The sequence below is a fragment of the Azolla caroliniana genome, unplaced genomic scaffold (genome assembly GCF_043228905.1).
Source record: "Azolla caroliniana isolate FFs.n. ecotype wild unplaced genomic scaffold, voAzoCaro1.0.p SCAF_2, whole genome shotgun sequence".
Lineage (NCBI taxonomy): Eukaryota > Viridiplantae > Streptophyta > Polypodiopsida > Salviniales > Salviniaceae > Azolla > Azolla caroliniana.
This window is the reverse complement of record NW_028230437.1, coordinates 17989469-18010986: the sequence shown is the minus strand read 5'-3', so window position 1 is coordinate 18010986 and position 21518 is coordinate 17989469. Positions and strand designations below refer to the sequence as shown.

Here is a 21518-nt window from a genome sequence, read left to right as displayed (position 1 = left end):
TGAGAGATTAAAGTTTCATCGATATCGTGGTTGTACGGTATGTTGCCTTTTGATGGGCATATATTTGAAAATGAATCTGTCAATCTTGACAGGCATATATTTTATAAAAACGTAAAAATGAAGGTTTAAAATTTGTTAATACCGTCAAATTTTGCTAAGGGTAAAACAATAGTACATGTATTAGTAGTTACAAATTACAATTCATAGGCTATAGCATATAGTTTTATTTGAGAAAGGTAAATGTGTAAACATATGTTATGTGATGCGAGAAAGGAGAAGAAGTGCTCGGACATATGCATAGTGTGAAAATAAACTTCGGGCTTCTTTTATTTTCAACCCAAACCTCTCTTTTGTTTGTTTGTTTCTCTATCTCTCTCTCTCTCCATTTGCTTCTACTTCTTTCTTGATTTCTCTCCCACTCTCTCCCTTGCTTTGATCAAGTTTTAGTTCTTTCTTTCTTCCTTCCTTTCTCCAGTTCTTTGCTTTGATCAAGTTGTACTTTGTTCTTTCTTTCTTCCCCACCCTCTCTCTCACACAAGTTATAATTGATCATTGATGGAATACATCCACAACTTTGCAACTTTGCATTGCTACTTCTCTTCGGTAAGTGACTCAACGCTATACAAGGTGGGAGGAGGGTGCTTTATATATTCACCCTCTCTCTTCATTAACTACAAGACTCATGGAGCATGGGGAATGTGAAAGCTCATAAGTTATATGTCATAGAATATGATTCTATGACTCATACTAAATGCTAGAATACAAAGTGGTGACTTAATGGTGACTCTTGACCGTTGGAGTGTCTATTCACTCTCAAGGTGAGTTCACACACTAGACCAAGTTGAGCTTGATTCTCAACACGCCCCCTCAAGCTCAAGTCGGGTCGGTTTCTGACGGTATCCGAAATCCGCTTCGACTCGCGTTCCGAAGTTCGCGTCGACTCGCATTTATGCGGAGTTGCGGAATCTGTGCTCCAGCTTGCGTTGTGTGTAGTTGCGAAGTCTGTGCTTCGGCTTGCATCTTTCTTCGCGGCTTTGTGCGGTAGATCAGCTCTTTGTGGCTTCGTTGCGCGGTTGCGTAATCCACACGTTATTGCGTAGTGTGCGCGCTTTGCGGAATCCACTCGTTATTGAGTAGCGTCTTCAGTACTCCCCCTCAAGCTTGGCAGGTCAAGGATCGTCAATCCGAGATCGGTCATGAATTGCCATAGCTTGTCGGCTCCTAAGGCTTTAGTGAAGATGTTGGCCGTTTGGAGATTGGTGCTAATGTGTTGTTGGTCGACATCGCCAGCTAGAACGCGCTCTCGGATGAAGTGATAGTGCACTTCGATGTGCTTTGTCCGCGCGTGGAACACCGGGTTCTGAGCCAAATAAATACTACTCATGTTGTCGCAGTAAAGGGGAGTCAGATCCTTGATGGGAACGCCCAGATCCTTCAAAATCCTCTTAAGCCATACGGCTTCACATGCAGCTACGATTGCGCCCCTGTATTCCGCCTCCGTACTCGAACGAGCGACGGTAGGCTACTTCTTGCTACTCCAGGATATTGCTCCACTGCCGAGGGAAAAAACAAATCCAGAGGTTGATCGTCTATCGGCTTTGTAGCCGGCCCAATCGGCGTCTGTGTACCCCTCGAGTCGTATTGGCATCACGGTCTTGTAGAGGATGCCGCAATCCATTGTGCCGCTCACGTATCGTAGAACTCGCTTATTGCAATCCAAGTGAGTATCACGCGGTGTTTGCATGAATTGGCTAAGGAGACCGACCGGATAACTGAGATCGGGTCGAGTGATCGTGAGGTAGATGAGACTCCCGATGAGTTGCCGATATTGAGTCGGCTCACACGCTTTGGTGCCGGAGTTCGCATCTAGTTTGAGATTACGATCGAGCGAGGTTGCCACGGATTTGCACTCAGCCATACCGAACTTGTATAACAAGTTTAGGATGTAGTGCCATTGAGAGATCATGATTCCGGCCAGAGTCTGAATTACCTCGATGCCGAGGAAGTAATGGAGCTCCTTCATGTCTGTCATCTCAAACTTGTCGAAAAGGAGGGATTTAACCTTATTGATATCGACGAGATGCTCACCTCCAATGACTAGGTCATCCACATATAAGATGATGACAATCGGACTTGCGGAATCGCTTCGTATGTAGAGGGAGTTCTCCGATTTTGACATACGGAAGCCGATTTGATGAAGATATTGCGTAATCTTCGAATGCCAAGCACACGGTGCTTGCTTAAGGCCGTAGAGTGGCTTCTTGAGTCGGCATACGGCTTTCGGAGGGGTGCTCGAGTTGAAGCCGGGTGGTTGTATCATTTACACCTCTTCTAATTCGCCTTGTAGAAAGGTGTTCTTGACGTCCATTTGATGGAGGTGCCACCCTTTCGCTGCGGCAAGCGCAATTACGGTCCGTACCGTCATCATCTTTGCCACCGGGGCAAAGGTCTCTTCGTAGTCAACTCCATGCATTTGTGCATAGCCTTTCACTACGAGTCGCGCTTTGTAGCGGTTGACGGAACCGTCGGCGTTGTACTTCACTTTGTAAATCCATCTGCATCTGATCGCCTTTTTGTGTGGTGAGGTGGGAACGAGATCCCATGTCTCGTTCTTGCATAGTGCTTGCATCTCCTCGTTCATGGCTTCGATCCATCGCGGATCCTTGGCTGCTTCGGAAAATGTTTCCGGCTCGCGTACTGTCGCCACCTTCATCATAAAGGCATAGTGATATGCCATGTAGTCATTGTAGCCGAATCAGCTGACTGGATTCTTTTCATGGGTGGAGCGATAGAGCTTTTCATTTGTAGAGATAAGGGCTTTCTTAGCTCCGATTGGTACATCGAAGCCGCCGAACTCACTATCGAGTGAGTGAGTCGACTCATCGTCGTCGAAGCAATTGTCTGCGTATTCCGCCATTTTCGCCTTGCCTTTGTCCATCTTCGAGCTAGGCCGTGATGTGCTTTGATCGCTCAAAGGCTCTTGTGGTCCTCTTAGTCGGGTCGTGATCGGACTTTCTTCGAACATGTGCGTAAGGCGGTCTTCATCCTCTATCTCTTGTTTGGCGGTGTCAAGTAATTAGGTAATTAACTAGGGTTAATTAGAGACTAATTATATGGTTACGTTAAGCAGCGGAAGATTAGTATGATATGCGTGTGAGAGTGTGTGAGAGGAAGAGAGAGAGAGAGAGGAAGTTACACTTATGCGCACGAAGATAAATGGGGGATTATTGTCTATATTGAAAAGTGTCATCAACATACAAAAATACCCACAATGAGGTATATATACAACCCATGTGCAAAGGTGCACATGTGTGGGTAGAACATAGGTACTTATGTGTAAGTCCTACATTAAATGTACTAAGGAGTGGAGGATCTAGAATATCCCACTTAAGTACAGGGTCCTATTTAAAGGCTTAAGGTCAACACATTAACTAGATTCGATCTAGGTAACTACTAAGTTACATGTGTTGACTAACTAGATTAAACTAGTTGAGCTTGATATCTCAACAGGCGGATTCTGAGTCGAGCGGAGTCGAAGTTGTCTCTGGTGCATACCAGGATGCGGACTCGTCAAAAATGACATCTCGACTTACTCGAGATTTTCGAGTTGAGGGGTTGTAGCACTTGTACCCCTTTTGCTCCAATGAGTATCCTACGAGGATACATTTCTCCGACTTCGGGTCAAGCTTTTGATGCTTCTCGTCAGGGATGTGCACATACGCTATCGCGCCGAATATCCGGATGTGCGATAATTCCGGCTTCTTTCCGAAGTATTTTTCGTGCGGAGTGACCTCGTGCACACCGGATGTTGTGCACTGGTTCATTAGGTAGACGGCCGTATTTGCAGCTTCAGCCCAATATGACTTGGGCATATGCTTCTCGTTCATCATAGCCCGCGCTACTTCGAGGATGTGCCAATTTTTGCGCTCGGCTACTCCATTTTGTTGCGGAGTGTGTCAGCAAGTGAATTCTCGCTGAATTCCTTCCTTTCGGAGATACGCCGTGAAATCGTCTGAGAAGTACTCCTTGCTGCCATCCGATCGAAGACAACGTACATGTCGGCCCATGGCTTTCTCGACTTCATTCTTGAATGTTTGGAACTGTCCGAACACTTTGCTCTTTTGCCACATCGGGTAGATCCAAGTGTGCCTAGAGAAGTCGTCGATGAAGAGCACGTAATATCGACATCCGCCAAATGTAGCCATCTACGCCGGTCCCCATACGTCGGAATGGACTACGTCGAGTAGACCTTTGCTCACGTTCCGCTCTTTCGGGAATGGGTGTCGGTGTTGCTTGCCGAATTGGCACACTTCGCATACGCCTTCAATCTCCTTCTCTTTGAATGTCGGGAGTCCGATGACGACTCCTTTCGATTTCATTGCTTTGAGTTTGTTGAGATTGATGTGGCCGATTCGCTTGTGCCATAGCTCTATGTCGGAGTCAGCTTTCATGCTTTTCGTGAACATGGCGGATTTCATCTCGTGTGAATCGAGAATGAACATCCGGCCCTCACTTCTTCCGTGCACGATGAGTCAGCCCTCTTTTTCGATGAAGCAACCGCCTTGATTAAATCGAACTTGCATCCCTTGCTCTACAATTTGGCCGACGGAGACCAAATTCTTCGTAATGGTCGGTACATGCAAGACATTTTTAATGTAATTTTGCTTACCTTCTTTTCCGAACGGAACATTGCCGATGTGTCGAATCGGGTGCGTAGTGTTGTCTCCGGTTTCGACATAGTTGGGTCGGTCTGGCTCTCAAAGTTCTTCGAACCATTCTTGATGCGATGTCATATGGTTCGAGGCACCGGAGTCGACGAACCATACGTCTTCCGAACCGGAGGCACTAATTGAGGTAGCGGCCGACATAGAGTTTGCTCTATGTTTCATCATGAACATTCCGCCACGGTCGGAGTTGTGTGCATACATTCCGCTATGAACTTCGTAGTCGGAGTTGTGCCTGTACATTCCGCCACGGTCGGAGTTGTGTGCATACATTCCGCCACGATATTCATAGTCGGAGTTGTGCGCGTAATTCGTGAGTTGTCGGCTTGTGGAAGCCGATTCGCGCATCTTCTTTCAGCACTCTCCTTCATGGTGGCCGAGCTTTCCGCAATATCCGCATTCGGTTGCATTTTGACGGCTCGGGTCGGAGTGGAAGCTCCCCCTTCTTGCGAAGGTTCCTCGTTGGCTTCCATTTTGCGGCTGAAATTGGGAATTGTTGTCGTAGGTCGAACCTCATCCGCCTTGTCCTTGACCGAATCAACCTCTCGCTCGTCCACGTCCTCTTCCTCTGTTCAAGTGCGTATAGAGCATGTGGCCTTCCGACTCACTACTCCTTGTACGCACGTGGTTTTCTTCGACCAATAGCATTGATTGGAGCTCGAAGAAGGAGGGAGATTTCTCCCTTGCTAGAACGGTGGTTCACATCGCGCCGAACTGTGGTGCGAGGCTGCCGAGGCATATTTGCACCATTTCATCATCATCTATACTTGCGCTTATCGAGCCGAGCAAGTCGCAAAGCTCCTTGATCTTCACGGTGTATGTCGTGATGGACATGTCCTTTTGTTGAATGTTGTTCAACTCTTGGCGGAGTTGAAGCCTTCTTGCAGTTGTGTTCGCCGCAAAAATCTTTCGTAGATTTTCCCATGCCTCCTTCGGTGTCTTGGCTTCGCGAATGTAGCCGAGCATGTGATCGTGAACACATGTCGCCAAGCAATACATCACGCAGCTTGCGGCTTGCTCCCATGTCGCGTATCCAGGAGTCACTTCGACGGGTCGGTCTTCGTGCACTCCTTTGATGTAGCTCCAATAGCCTTGTCTGACAAGGTATTGGTGCATCTTGTACTCCCAAGATGCGAAGTTGTTTCGATCCAACTTCTCAATAGGGAGAGCACTCCCCATTTGAGTATTCATTATGTCGATTCTTCTTCTTCTTCTTCTTCTTCTTCTTCTTCTCTCTTCGAGTGCGAGCTATGTAGCGAAGCTACGATAGCGATGAGCCGGTTCTTGGTCGTCAGCGTGGAGCACAATACACGATCACGATGAGGCGAATGGGCTAGATCGAGCTACCAAATCGCTCTGATACCATGTAAAGAATCAAAGGTGATTCTTGTGCAGCGGAAGAGATGTGAGTTATGTGTGTGTATGAGAGAGAGAGAGAGAGAGAGAGAGAGAGAGAGAGAGACACACACACACACACAGAGTATACGCAAGATAGATTGTATTAACAAAGGAGAAAGACTCAGCGCTATACAAGGTGGGAGGAGGGTGCTTTATATATTCACCCTCTCTCTTCATTAACTACAAGACTCATGGAGCATGGGGAATGTGAAAGCTCATAAGTTATGTGTCATAGAATATGATTCTATGACTCATACTAAATGCTAGAATACAAAGTGGTGACTTAATGGTGACTCTTAACCGTTAGAGTGTCTATTCACTCTCAAGGTGAGTTCACACACTCGACCAAATTGAGCTTGATTCTCAACACAACCAAATGTTGATGTCAATGCATGTCTTCAAAATTTACATGATGCAAAGGCTTGTGAAATGGAACTCTATAGGTTTGTTGACACTTTACGTTTTTATTGTGAAGGCTATACTATGCATGAAGCTTGGCGTATGTTTTGCAAAATGAAGGATTGGCAAGATAGTTTCCCTCATTTGATGAAATTATGGCACACTACTTTGGTTATTCCATCTAGCACGATTTCATGTGAGAGAAGGTTCTCTAAGCAAAATCTTATCAAAGAGATGAAAAGAAATCGATTGAGTATAGAACATTTAGATGATTCAATGCGAACCTCATTGAATGGGCCACGTATTGAAGAAATACAATGGGATCGTGTATATGAAATTTGGAAAGATGCAAAGGATAGAAGGGTATAATATATTGTTTAGTACGAATATTCAATGTATTTACTTTTTGAAGGACAATTTTTTTGACAAACCGTCATTTGACGGGCAAATTTTCTTGGAATACCGTTCTCATGATAGGCAATGCTAGCCATCAAAAGGCAACACTAGTTGTACCTAAGAGGAGGTAAGTTATTAATATTAGGGTGTTTACAAAAAGCCAACTTACCATAGTGCTAGTATTGCCAGACTCATAGAGTGATCAAGATGCCTCGAAATCTTGACTAGATATCCTAGCTTGTGATTGGCTATGTATCCTATTATTAAAAACTACAAGTTGGAAATGTGCTTTTACTAGCATCAAGGGTAAAGTGAACTTTGCTCTAATGATGTCATGTGACATTGCCGATTAGCTTCGAAGTTGACATGATAACATCATCACCAATGGTCTCTCTAATTGCACCCACATGAAAGGTGGTAGCCCTTGAGCCCAATAAAACACTTATGCATACATGAGGGAAGGGGTCACTAATGAGTCGAAGAGCCACCCCTTAGTTTGTGGCTCCTGAAAGTATGCCTAGTGGCATTGCCTCTCTAAGAGTGAGAGGGATGTATATCCTCATGTTAGTCTATCTTTGGCTACTTGTGTCATTGAAAATTTACTTGAGTGAGCACTAAAAGTGACTCCAAGATATACATATGATCCAACGACCTCAACTAGTCTACAAGAGAGATGGACGCATCTTCATAGCTCTGCATTAGGATGCGTCACAAGTCCTATGCTACTTCACGGATATTATTGTATTTGGCAACCATTCCAAAAAAAGCTTTGGCCAAAGTGACATGGGCGAGGTTTTTCCATCAGTTAGACGAACAACGGTAAGCTACATAGAGACTGTGGCATACTTCTCACAATATAGTGCTTTTGAAGCTAGGCCCCAACACACGAGCTATTCCACGCGCCTAACATCTCCTTCACATAACTTGGCAAAGTTTGTCGATTCTTGTTAAGTATGTGAAGTGCGCATGAAATGATATATTATGTCTAAATGGCTGCTTTTATTCAAAGCACATGAAATGGTATATTCTTAGTAGGCCAAACCTTTCATTAGGGAGAGTAGGAAGGAATTCAGGTTTGGGAGGTGCAGGGGAAGGGAGTTCATTCTTTGGCTATGGAGACCATGAAGCACTACTACTTAGCTGTGGACCGTCATCGCCTTAAGATGGTATCAGATTCTGTTTCCATTTTGTTCTGTTTATTTACATATTCACAGATATATGTCTGAACTCTTTTCCTCATCTTTTTGTGGTCCTGTTTTCTGCTACTTTCTTTCGTTTCGTTTTTTATTGTTTTCTGTGTTTCTTTTTTGGCGTTTTCAACTTGAACAGGGAACTCTTGTGGATCTGATGAAGGTATTGGGAAGAAAAGATGGGCTTCCTTTGATAATGTGTTGTAGCTCCAGAGACTCTCTCGATGCTGTGTGTAGCCATTTCTCTTCTTTTCAGCACATATCAGTCAATTCTCTGGTTAGTTCACAGATCTAAGCGTTTCTTGACCGCATTATTTCCTTCACTGTTTATTTAAAAGATGATACTAGAAAAGGAAAAGGAAAAGGAATGAAGAAGAATTGCTGTTATCATTGTTTTGAAGAATTGAAAAAATGATCATGTATGGATAAATCTTTGTTATGTAGGGAAGAAGCTTTCTATCAAGTTTTCTTACTTTTGAAACAAATTGTGTTTATTATATGAATTATTTCTTCTGGTATTAATTCATGATGTGTCTCTCCATTGTAATGAATTCATTTTGTTATCGCTCTGCCAATTGGGCTGGGTGGGATGATAAATTCTATATGCTGGCATAAGAATGCAGCTGGTAAGAAACAAAGACAAAACAGAGAGTTGCCTTCCATGATCCATATGATTTTGAATCAGATCTCAGAATTATGAAAGAGGATGTATGCATGTGGGCACAAATCACATTGTCGATTTGCCTTTCTATGTAGTAGGATACACACCATTGACTCTCATTAAAACCAAGCTCATTCCCGGGCTAAGATGAAGACTTATAACCAGCTAAGTACATCACGTCACATCGTTGGGAATACTTTGGATATGATGTAGTCTCCAGGCACGGCAGAGTATTAGATGCTTTAGGCGTGCCTTCCTTCAAATTCCATATTCTCTTGGAAGACAATGATTTCAATATGCATATTAAAAAGGTAAAGATTGTTCAAAAATGAGATTACCTTTGAAAATTAAGATCAGGTTGGGTGATCTTAGAGGTTGTTTCAACTAAGGGTAAATTGCACATTTTTAGATTTATTGCCAGGAAAAATGAAGTATATCATTGACAAAGACATATGCAGTGTGATCAATGTCAACAGGACAGAGTGATCTAGAAGGGCCATACATGTCTGGAAAAGAAAATAATATGCATGCCAATATGCAGTATATAGAATAACATTTTGTGCTCGACTATACAGCTAATATCTAGGCTGCCTCGAAGTTGTGAGAATCTGAAGAAAGTCTTTGCAAGAGAATAGTATTTCTTTGACATCAGGGGCATATATAGCGCAACTATTAGATTATAGTGGTAAAGCTAGAAAAAAGTAAGCCCTTTTTTATACAGAAGGGGATACTGCTAGTTTTATCGTTTTTGGGTTTCCAGAACTCGGTTGTTTCAACTAAGGGTAAATTGCACATTTTTAGATTTATTGCCAGGAAAAATGAAGTATATCATTGACAAAGACATATGCAGTGTGATCAATGTCAACAGGACAGAGTGATCTAGAAGGGCCATACATGTCTGGAAAAGAAAATAATATGCATGCCAATATGCAGTATATAGAATAACATTTTGTGCTCGACTATACAGCTAATATCTAGGCTGCCTCGAAGTTGTGAGAATCTGAAGAAAGTCTTTGCAAGAGAATAGTATTTCTTTGACATCAGGGGCATATATAGCGCAACTATTAGATTATAGTGGTAAAGCTAGAAAAAAGTAAGCCCTTTTTTATACAGAAGGGGATACTGCTAGTTTTATCGTTTTTGGGTTTCCAGAACTCGGTCATATTTGAGTTAATATCTGGCAGAATGTGCTGATTGTCTTTACTGGTTGCTGCTGGCTGCATAAACAGTAAGTCGCATGACCTGATGGGTCAATCTCTGCCCACTGACTCCGGAGATTATATGTATAATTGTAATAATGAATAAGGAGGTAGCTGGAAAGACTCATATCATTATTCCAATCGGTCTACAACTAGTTATTTGGGAATACATAGGAATACTCTTATCCTTTTTGAAACATCAACCTAACTAGTCACTACTAGACATTGAAAATTTTAAATTAATGAAGACAAAAGCAGATTCTATGAATGCACGTTGAGTAAAATTTTGGGGTACTTCTAGAGCCAGTTTCAAACCTTTTGACTTCATAATCAACATTGGTGTACTTCTAGAGCCAGTTTCAAACCTTTTGACTTCATAATCAACTTTGGTATTATCTCTTCATGCTTTTGCGCATTGCAGTTATTTGGCTCGACTTGGTAATTGGAATTTTGGATATTGTTTCCTGTGGAGACATTTAAGTCAGTGACTGACTGTTTGGCAAAATGATTTGAAAGCGCAATTATCAGCTCAATGTTTCTGTTAAATAAAGCATTACTTGGCATTCATGGCATGACTAATTTAAGTTTGTGTTTATTGTCTTTACTGGTTGCTGCCGTCTTTTCTATCGTTTTCTAGTGACTGTACCTTTTGCAGGATGAGCTGTAATAAGATTAACCAGATAGCTACAGTTTTCCTATGTCAAAATTTAGCTGATTATCCTAAATTTAGGTCTCTTATTGTTCACAATGTTTCTGTGCTTTATTTAGCTCTATCACAAAGTATCTGACTGATTGAAACCAACATGTCCATTAATATTTTTTATGCATTTCTGAGATCATCGCCTATTCTAGCTTCCTTGCATCTCATCAATGGTGTTGTGTTTATCCCAGCACAGTGATCTTTCTGATGCTGAACGACATGCTGTGCTAGAGAAGTTCCAGAGGGCAGTTGTAGATTGGAATCAATCTTTACTAGAGAATACTGAACGAATCATTAATGACTTACAAGAGGCACATTCACATCTCCTTGTGGTTACTGATGCTTGTTTACCTTCCCAGGCACTTTCAGAGGCACCTTTATGTGCAAGAGTGCTGATCAATTATGACCTGCCAGGTAAAAAGGTAATTCTAATCTACTCTCTCTGAATGCCATGTGATGACGAGACTTATAATTTAATATTGTTAAGTCTTAAAGCTGTGGTCAATGTTGTCATCTTGCAAAGGTAAGGACGTATATGTACGAGGTCCTATTATTAGGAATGAGATCAATGTGTAATCATTCGAACCTTAGGGACACTTAGGAAGCTGTCTGGATACAATGTCATTTAGCAAGGCATAGGGTCTGTATGTTACTTGTGACAAGTTGCTTTACAAACTTTAGGTGGATAGGAAGGTGTAAAAAAGCACCCCTATAGTACAATGATATTGGGATCCATGCAAGTGCAAGGGGCTATACATTGATTGGTGGAGACCTCTCACTGTGGTTTCATTTCTCTTTATTAATATTCATCCATCCAGGAAGTATACCAGAGGAGATTGGCAGCATGTCTGGGACATTCAACTGGATCATCAGGTTAGTTAATTCATGCCTCACTATCAAGAAGGAAACAATTCCGCTGCATTGTAAATGATGAGATGTCTATTAATAATTAATTTTCTACGAATTCTTCTGAATTTTCTGACAGTTATTTTTTCGGGGTAATTGATCAGGGGCCATTGTGATTAGCATGCTAGTAGGGGGGGAAGTGGCTATCCTCAAAAACATTGAAGAAGGCTGTGGACTTATCATAGAAGAGATGCCAATCCAGGTGAAATGCACATCCTCATGTCACTTAAATTTGAAGTTTTTTGCACTCTTGAAGTGTTTCTCAAATGGTATTTTTGGCTTTCCAGATATTTGAGCTGCTTTGAGTGAAGTTCTGTATCTCTTATCAATTTGGAAGGTTGAACAAAAAGGAAAGTGTTTATATTGTTAATTCTTATAAAAACAAAAGAAGAAGAAAAGGAAAGGATATATAGTGCTAATTCGAAAAACCAAGTCTGCCAATTGCTTCAAGGGATTCAACTAACAAACATTTCACGAAGTTACTACATCTCTTATAGAAGTTTCGAACATGGTAATACCTGAGCATGTAACCATTTTACAATTAGCAAAAATGCCAATGAGAACATGTGTTCATAGATCTCTGTTTCCTAAACATGTGCCCAAGTCCATATGACTTCCTGGCATATTTATGTAATATGATGCTATATTCGGTCCCATTTATGTTAATTGTGAAACTTCATAAAAGGCTTGCCATGAAAATTAGTACCAAAGATTACAATGACTACGGACATTTGAAGAAAAGGAAACTGTACATAGTAAACATTTTCTCATTTGACAACATTTTTACATTAAATCTAATCTTGCGGATCTAATGCAAGTACATGAAGAAGACACTTTTCTCTAATCATAGCATACTCTTTTTATGGGTTCAAGCATTTGGAGCCATGTCCATTTGGGAACTCAACATGGTGAAATAGGAAATATCAATAAATTCTATGAAAATGTTGTTATCATCAATGCAAAAATGTGAAGGCAATTAGGTAGAAGTCATTGGTTAAATAAATAGCCCACAAAAAGAACGGTTGATTTTGTGTAGAGATATAATACGTATACCTTCTTTGTTACAAAACCACCTTACAATAGTAGAAAGAAGAGCTGATTGTTTCATTTAGCGAAAATAGGGGGAAAAGTGTAGTTTTTGAGTTCTCGATTGACTTGCATTGGCTCAATAAGAGTTGAATCAACGATTATTGGTGATGGGGCGAAAAGTAGAAAGAAAAACTTAATTTTGAGTTCTCAATTGATCTGTACTTGCTCACTAACAATTGGAGCAATGGGTGTCATCCAAGGTTGATATGGATGGAGAAAGCCGAAAGGATTGAAAGATCCATGTTCGTTTTGGGAAGAGAAGAGCATTGCACTTGGTGCCCAAGAGGACCATGTTGTGCACATATTGCACGAGGGTCACCATTAACTCACCTTTTGTTTTTATATAGATTGAAATATCCTTTGGGCTTTGATTAAGTCCACTCATTTCAAAATCCATAAATTTGCTTGTGCTAGGATGTTGCATCACCCTATATAGAGAGAATAAAATATCCATTGGGCTTCGCTTAAGTGCATTCATTGCTAAAATCCATGAATTTGCTTGTGCTAGGACGTTGGTGCTTTATGTAAGAAACAGTAAAGCAAGGGAGGGAGGGAGGGAGGGAGAGAGACATTAAGTACTAATAGGTAAAAGCTAAGCACGGTAGTATCTCATTCACCATCAAAAGGGTATATGCCGGTCCTGACTTAAGGCTAATGACATCGACAGGAGGCAAATATCCATTGATTTATACAAATATTTCCACGAGGTATGCGGAAGCAACACAACAAGTTCTTGCTCAAAGACATCATCTGTCGATACAGTTACATGGGCAAGATAGAGGCAAACATGGGAGAGTTAAATGCTTATGAAGCTATGGAACTCTTTGAAGTGCTCGGAGTGAAGCTTTCCCTCACAATTGGTTATAACCCAAATAGAGCACGGGCATAGACCCGTAGATAAAGGCCATTGTCAGAGCCTTCGAAGGACGAGTCAAAGACTGGCTGCAATTATTGCCTTATATCTTGTGGGCCGAAAGAACCACCCACAATTCGGTGACATGGTTCATGCCAGTCGAGCTCATGTATGGTCAAAAACCATTGATGCCCGATGATCACATCATAGGTAGTGATGTCGTGGGAGAATGAGATGAATCGGGAAGATTCTGGCAACAAGGATAAGACAACTGGAGAGAAGGCCAGATGACTTGGAGTTGGCACTAGAGAAGATCAAAGCAACTAGGCTAAAGAACAAGGGTAGATTCAACAAGATGCACCAACTACGCCCCGAGAAGATCGAAGAAGGCAACACAATTATTATGTATGACACCAGCATGAAGACAAATATAAAGATCAAGGAGACAATATGGCATGAAATGAGAATACTAAATTGATGTGTCAATGATTGGTGTTGAATCCATTGAAAGGGGCCAAGGAGGTTACAAGCATTTATACCATGAGTTGAAGTACATGCATTAGAGTATTTTGAAGAACCCTCTAGAACCTTCTTCTCGTTCTAGAACTTTCTAGAGGTATGTGATTAGAGAGTATTTCTAGATCAAGTACATGATATATAAATACATGCTTATATCAAAATGCTTGAGCATGGCATCTTGTTGACGCGAGGTTGCAAGTTCAATCCTCACCAACTATGTATTTATGTCATTGTATCGTGACATTATCCTCCCCTTACGATTGCCTTTTCGAAAGCGTGTTGTAGGGGTGAGCGGAGACTAGAATACCAATGAACGTGAGCGACCATGTACGGTCCTCACTAGGAACACCAACAGGTGTGACCGACCTTCTGCAGTCCTCATCAGGAACTTGAACCCCAATAGGCATGAGCGATCATGTGTGATCCTCACCGGAGATTGGAACACCAACAAGCGTGAGCGACCATGTACGGTCCTCACCGGGAACTGGAACACCAACGAGCAAAGGAGTGCACACAAAGCGTTCAACTCGGCTTCTTCTATCATGAGAGGGTAAATAGTTGAGGTTGACCCAAAACACAACACAAACGGTAGCACAAGCAGGTAGTTGATGCAATCCCCACCAAAAAGGTGAAAATTATGATGTCGAAGACAAGGCAGCAAAAATGATAATGATGAGGAAACGTCTCTAGAAGCAATGATTGTGACTATGGTGACGGTGGCGTCTCTAGAACGACTGTATTTTATGTCATTGTATCGTGACAAGCGGCATGAAGATGAACCTCACCTCGATGACTTCAAAGAAGACGAGCAAGTGATGGGTCATGAGGACAAGGAAGAGGAGGAAATTGAAGGTTGATCACCTTCGAGCTCGTCGTTCTTGGCACATACCGGAGGATGTGTGGTTTGTTGAGGGTTGTGGATCCGAATCTAGATGCTAGCCCTCCGAGGCAGACGTGCACCATTTTGTCCTCCTCTACGATCACATTGATGGAGGCGAGAGAGTCGTAGATCTCCTTGATCTAGGCAGCGTAATTGGCCACAAACAGATCTTTCTATGGGACATTGTTGAGCTCTTGCCTGAGTTGCAACTTCTTGGCCATTGTGCTTGCGGTAAAAATCCTTTTGAAATTCACCCACACATCTTGTGGCATCTTGGCATCCCTCATGTAGCTCAATAGTTGATCTTCAACATTACATGCAAAGCAGTACATCACTTTGCTCGCCGCCTGCTCCTAGGTTGAAAAGTCCTTATGTATCGCATCTGGTGCTGCCTCATTCGCTCCTTCGACATAGCTCTAATATCCGTGCCCAAGCAGGTATTGGTGCATCTTATAGGACCAAGATGTGTAGTTGCTCCTATCAAGCTTTTTTGTCGAAAGTGAGCTTCCCATACCTCTGTCCATGCTCCTGTTGTTCGGGAGAAAACTCTTCATCTTTGTGTTGAAATTGTTTGTCAGCAACAGAGGATGTTCAACCCTCACGCTCTGATACCATGTAAAAGAATTACATGCAGAAGCGTTATGCGAGCACAAAGCACACAATTGGTTTTCCGGGATACAATAGTTAGGTATAGGCAGAGAATGGAGATACACAATATGAGAGAGAGAGAGAGAGCCTGAGATAGAGAGTGCAAATGACAAAAAATTCTATTATAAAAAAGACTTTGTGAACATATAATGTGCTCAATGAGCACTACTTATACAAGACCTGATAACGGACTGACAAGTACTTGAGTGCTCATAAATGAGCTATTGACACTAACTCCCAAAATTATTCCTTCGAGGAATATCGGTGTCTCAACGGCCTCACCGGCTCCCCGCCGATCCGGCCTAGCTAATCGGTCTCCATCCGATCCGACTCCTAGCTTCTTCAACCGATTCCGGCCTAACCGATCAGTCTCCGTCCGATCCGGTTCTCGGCTTCTTCAGCCGATCTGGCCCAAGTTGAGCTTACTTGCTCAACAGATATTGTTCAACTCTTTATAGAGTTGAAGCTTTCTTGCAGTCGTAATGGCTGCAAAAATCCTCTTGAGATTCTCCCAAGATTCTTTTGGTGTCTTGGCTTCACGAATGTATTCAAGCATGTGGTCATCGACCCATGTCGCCTAGGAATACATTATTCGACTCGCCGCTTGCTCCCATGTTGAGTATTGAGTGTCCTTTGGGTCGGGTTTGGTTTCTTGTGCTCTTTGAATGTAGCCCCAATAGCCTTGTCCGACAAGGTATTGGTGCATCTTGTATTCTCAAGATGCAAAGTTGTTTCGGTCCAACTTCTCATTGGGAAGAGAGCTACCCATTTGAGTGTTCATGATGGTCGATGTAGATTTCCTTCTTCTTCTTTTTCTTCTCTCTTAGACACAAGCTATGTAGTGGCATTATGATAGTGATGAGCCGGTTCGTCTTGAATTTTTAGTGTAGAACACGACACAAGAGGATGGGCTAGATCGAGCTACCAAATCTCTCTAATACCATGTAAAGAATCGAGCGTGATTTTGTGCAACGAAATAGATTAGATATGTGTGTTATGTGTGTATGAAAGACGGGAGAGAAGAGACATAAGATAGATAGGAAAATAGAATACTCAAGATGTATATTGTGGTTTGCATGCATTCCTTTGTGCCACCCTTTTAACACACCCTTTTTAGGATGAATGTACCTAAGGCGACCCACCCTTTTAGCACACCCTTTTTAGCTAAGCCAACCCAAATGGGTACCTTTGTATCAACTATAAATTGAGCAAGAAGTGAGAAGCTAAGTAGGTTGGTTTTGATTTCTTATGTGCATTTCACATATTGGTGGAGATGATGGGCACTAGTTCCCCATGTCCAAGCATCCACCTCTCCCCCTCACCTTAAGTTGCCCACTAACTTCTTATCCCACGAGTTTCTCTGATCCCCCTCCTACACGATAGCCCACCTGTCCCCCACCTTAGCCAAGTCCAGGTGGCCCTCAGTTCACAAGTTTGATTGATCTCTATCCGCCTATAGCCCTCTTGTCCCCCACCTCAGCCAAGTCCAGGTGGCCCTCAATCCAAAGGAGCGATTGATCTTTCTCTGCCAATTGATCTTTCCTCGATTCCCCTCTGACACGATAGCCCTCCTATCCCCCACCTCAGCCAAGTCTAGGTGACCCGCAGTCAATAGGAGCGATTGATCCGTCTCCGCCAATTGATCTTTCCCCGACCCCCCGACATGATAGCCCTCTTGTCCCCCACCTCAGCCAAGTCCAAGTGGCCCTTAGTCCACATGAGTGATTGATCTCTATCCACCAATTGCTAGCTCGTTTTCTGTCACTAGCCCCATCCAACTATTATCTTATCAGGGCCTCCAGTTCCACAAGGATGTCCTCAACGTTGTTGCAGCTCAACTAGGTGTCCAACAGATGTTTAAGTCCCCATACCATCCTCAGACAAATGGCCTCATCGGACGCCTCAACAAGACCCTCAAGAAGGAGATTGTCGCTTACATCGATCCATGCCACAAAACCTGGGATCAAATCTTGTCTTTCGCCACCCATGCCTACAATACATTTGTACAAGCATCGACACGGATCAACCTTTTTCAAGCACTCTATGGTCGTAACCCTCACCTCCCACCAGAATTATCCATTGATGTCCATTCGAAACCTGCCAACATGGATAGTGCCACTTGGGAGCTCTATCTCCAACAGATGGACAAGCCACTACTCTTGTTCCTGCTCATTAGTCTCTTGTTTCTCTCAAGGGGGAAATGTGGTGTGCATGTGTTCCTTTAAGCCACCCTTTTAGCACACCCTTTTTAGCTAAGGCAACCCAAATGGGTACCTTTGTATCAACTATAAATTGATCAAGAAGTAAGAAGCTAAGTAGGTTGGTTTTGACCTCTTATGTGCATTTCACAATATTAACAAGAAGTAGATAATAACTCACAGAAATAACAACTACTACAAGGGAGATTAACCGACAACTACAAGGCAAGAGGAGGGTGCTTTATATAAGCTCACCCTCTCACTAAAACACTCACTCAATTTCTAGAATCTTGGGGAGTGGGGAATCTTATTAACTGTGTCATAGAGTGTATTTCTATGACACATTAGTTATATTACAAGACTCATTAACTATGTGTCATAGAATATAACTTTTATGACACATTAGTTATGTTATATAGTGGAGGTGTTGTGTCCACACACTTGTAGTTTTAGGATGTGTTCACGCCATAGGGGAGTTGAGTTTGATTCTCAACAATAAAAAATTACTATTATAAACCTACACATATAAATATTTACAAATATATTCCTATAAAAAATCAAAACTTATTTGAACACAAACACATATGCTTACTTTCATATAAACAAACCTACCTCTTTTCACATGAATGCACTTACGAAAATACAAATTCGCCCATACTTACACAAACTAATATTCACATATAGTAAAAAATACTTATATGTACCTAATTAAATTTTATATGCACACGCACGAAAACCTACATTCTCATCAAACAACTGAGAAAGTGAATTTTACTATTTTAGAAAATATTGACATCATCAAGAACTAAATCATTGACATCTCCACATTCCCATCATCAAGAACTCTATCCTTGATGAAATATGAAAAATATGTTAAAGTTGGATAACTTAAGAATTAAAGACTAAAGTATGCATGTCCAAAGCCTATCATAAATAAATTGTTCCTGCATTAATTATGGCTAGTATATTAATGATATTATTAACCCAAATTTTGATGAAAATGAAGTGAATTGCCTACTATGTCACATGTGTATGAAGAATGCAACATGTTCTTACTCTAGTGTAACATGATGAGAATATCTATGAGGCATGATACAACCATGATATTGTAGCTTTATATGTATGTGCATAAAGGTGCAAATGACATAAAAGTACATGTTCTATATCGTTATTGATTGTGTTTCCAACGCTCCGTTTTCTAAATAATGAACTATATTTTCTGTGTTCTTTTCCGACATATTTTTTCTAGCTTGCCAATGTATTCTTTGAAGTTTGTACTATACACATTTGGATCTAAATAAATAAATTGACCCTGATATGTTATTGGTCCTTTTATCTTATTTATATAATGGCAAAATATCATAAAATTTTCCAAGATTCCATAGGTATTCCATTGTACTTTTCCTCGAGTTTCCAAATTCAAATGGGAAATCATTGGCTCTCTACAGGATGTGGTGTGAATAAGCTAATAAAACCACATGGTTGAAAGTCACAAATATTCTGTATGACTAGGCTAGGTTTAGACTATGTGCCATGATGAAATTTCATATTGATGTGCCACATAAATTATTGGCCACAACAAATGTACAATCTAGAAATGCCATATGATACCCAAACCCAATTAACCAAAGCAAATGCACAAGTTGTTTTGGATCACCATCCATATTGCATGGAATTCTCCTTAATAGTTGGGCAACATTCTAAATCATTCCCAATTGTCAATTGCTTCCACTGGCTCTTAAGGGTTGGGGCGGGGGACTATCATGGGACCTAAACCCAAGCTTTTATTTAAACCCATTTTTACACATTCTTCACACAAAAGGGCATATTTAAAGATTGAATAGAAACGGGTATGATATATTCATGTAACCTTCATAAAAACGAGTTTTTTAATTGGGTCTTGATTTAGAGTTCCCATTCACAAACACTAAATCTTTGCATGAATATAGAACTATGACACTAATGTACAATCCCTTAATTTGTGTGTGGGAAAAATATCATAAAGTTTGTGAGCTAAACTTTGCATTGGATGAACTCTTCAAACTTTCAATCATAAAGGATAAAAACTTTGAAGGATTTTTACATATGGCTTGGGCATGTTCATGGTTTATCAACTATTTCCAACACCACGATAGCTTGCACACGATCGATGATTAGTTCAACTTGTACGCAATCAATGATTAGATCAATTATTTTCTTTATAAATGGAACTTGCATGACGAGATTTCTCTAGAGATTGTAGATCCATAGCAAGTGAGAATTAAGTCTTTCAAAAGGGGAACCAAAATGCATAGGATAGTTGATTCTATACAAATAAAACTTAATAACTACTTATAAATCCAAAGAAATTTTGGGTTGCAACATTAATATTTTGTTGCACAAATGGGAGTGCATGAAAACATTGTGCATTGTATGTCCTTAAATCTATTTCCTTATATATATTGTGCCTTCCATGTGATAAAATTATATATTGTTTGAGCTTGCCTAAGAAATTGGTAATATTTTGAGGATGTCAAAGTGATAAACAAATGCCATAATATATATCATTAACATAATAAAATATTACACGATAAAGCACAATGTGCACTTTCTATAAATATCAAATAAGAGAGTTAACATAATATCTAGCAATAGATCATTGAAATTACAATCATGGTGGTGTGTAGCATTGAAGCTTGTGCTTTGAGATTTGAGATTTGAGGGATGTGGGTTCTAGCCTTGAATAGTGTGCGCTCATTATAGTTTTAGTTTGCAATCATAAACACTCGCTGTTTGTCCTTCAAAAAAGGGCTTTAAAGTTACTTTCCAGAATCCAAGCACTAAAAGCAATGTCATTTCCTTAACAAAATAATGTTAAAAGAGAGTAAGGGAAGAAGAAGCGCATACCATTGGCTTAATTAAACAATGTTAACGGAGAGAAGGGGAAGAAGAAGAGTCATATGACTGGCAATGTTTGATCATGCCTAGGTGAAGGTTTCAAACTACATGCATTGAAAAGGTAAACATTGTCTAACCTAGTCAAATAATGTGTGAGAAGTTGTCTGTGACCACGTCAAAAAATACGTACTTTATCCATTACACTTATCATTTGAAGTCCATAGTCCACAGAAATGTGAGCAAATTAGCCATGGTGGACATTTATGAAAAGGTTTCTCCCCTATTTGTTCGCAAAAGGTCTTGCATTGGCCCATCATGAGCAAAAGACATTGGACAAACTCTGTGTGTTGTGGCCAAACCCAAACCAAACGTCTCTCATTGGTCCATAGTGGTTTAGAGTTTATCATCATGTGAAAATTTGTACACCGAGGGCCAAGGCAAGCCTAGACACAAACACTAATAAATGGGTGAGCCTAAGTCACTATAAAAGTGAAAAATATGTGTGCCGAAATTCCAAACGAGAACATGTGAAAAAATTATACGCCGAGGGCTGAGGCATAGGCCTTACACCCAACACTAATGAAATCCACGTGAGTTGGAGGAGGTAAATATGAATGGAGCTCGAGCCATGGTGAGGAAGTTTCTCACTGATGGGATCCATGACAATCTTGTGGGCTTGGATCGATCGCGAAGTTTACAAGAGAGAGAGAGAGAGAGACTGACCGAGAGACCGAGAGAAGGAGGATTGTTTTAGATAGAGAATTGTGGACCATGACCCAAATACAGCCCCAGGTAAAGCAAGTGTAAATCATAGTTAAATGTGGTTGGGATCTGCAAGTCCTTCTCCTCTGTCAGAAGGTAAACCCTAATTTTGCTATCCT

The 21518-nt window shown here is 41.2% G+C and overlaps 1 protein-coding gene across 2 annotated transcripts; it reads left to right on the top strand.

Annotated features, from left to right (window-relative positions):
- The first annotated feature begins 7916 nt into the window (after positions 1–7916).
- On the top strand, positions 7917–12257 carry LOC147867461 (initiation factor 4A-like protein). Of its 2 annotated transcripts, none has more exons than XR_015529345.1 (6): positions 7917–8083; positions 8247–8384; positions 10859–11081; positions 11486–11540; positions 11678–11775; positions 11861–12257. XR_015529345.1 is itself a non-coding variant. In XM_087315247.1 (6 exons), exons 1-6 carry the CDS (start codon positions 8030–8032, stop codon positions 11876–11878), a joined length of 594 nt encoding a protein of 197 aa, XP_087171373.1. In that variant the 5' UTR covers positions 7919–8029; the 3' UTR covers positions 11879–12257. The 2 variants fall into 2 exon arrangements, 1 of the variants encoding a protein (XP_087171373.1); XM_087315247.1 differs by having other exon boundaries at positions 7919–8083; positions 10859–11089.
- Positions 12258–21518: the final 9261 nt, after the last annotated feature.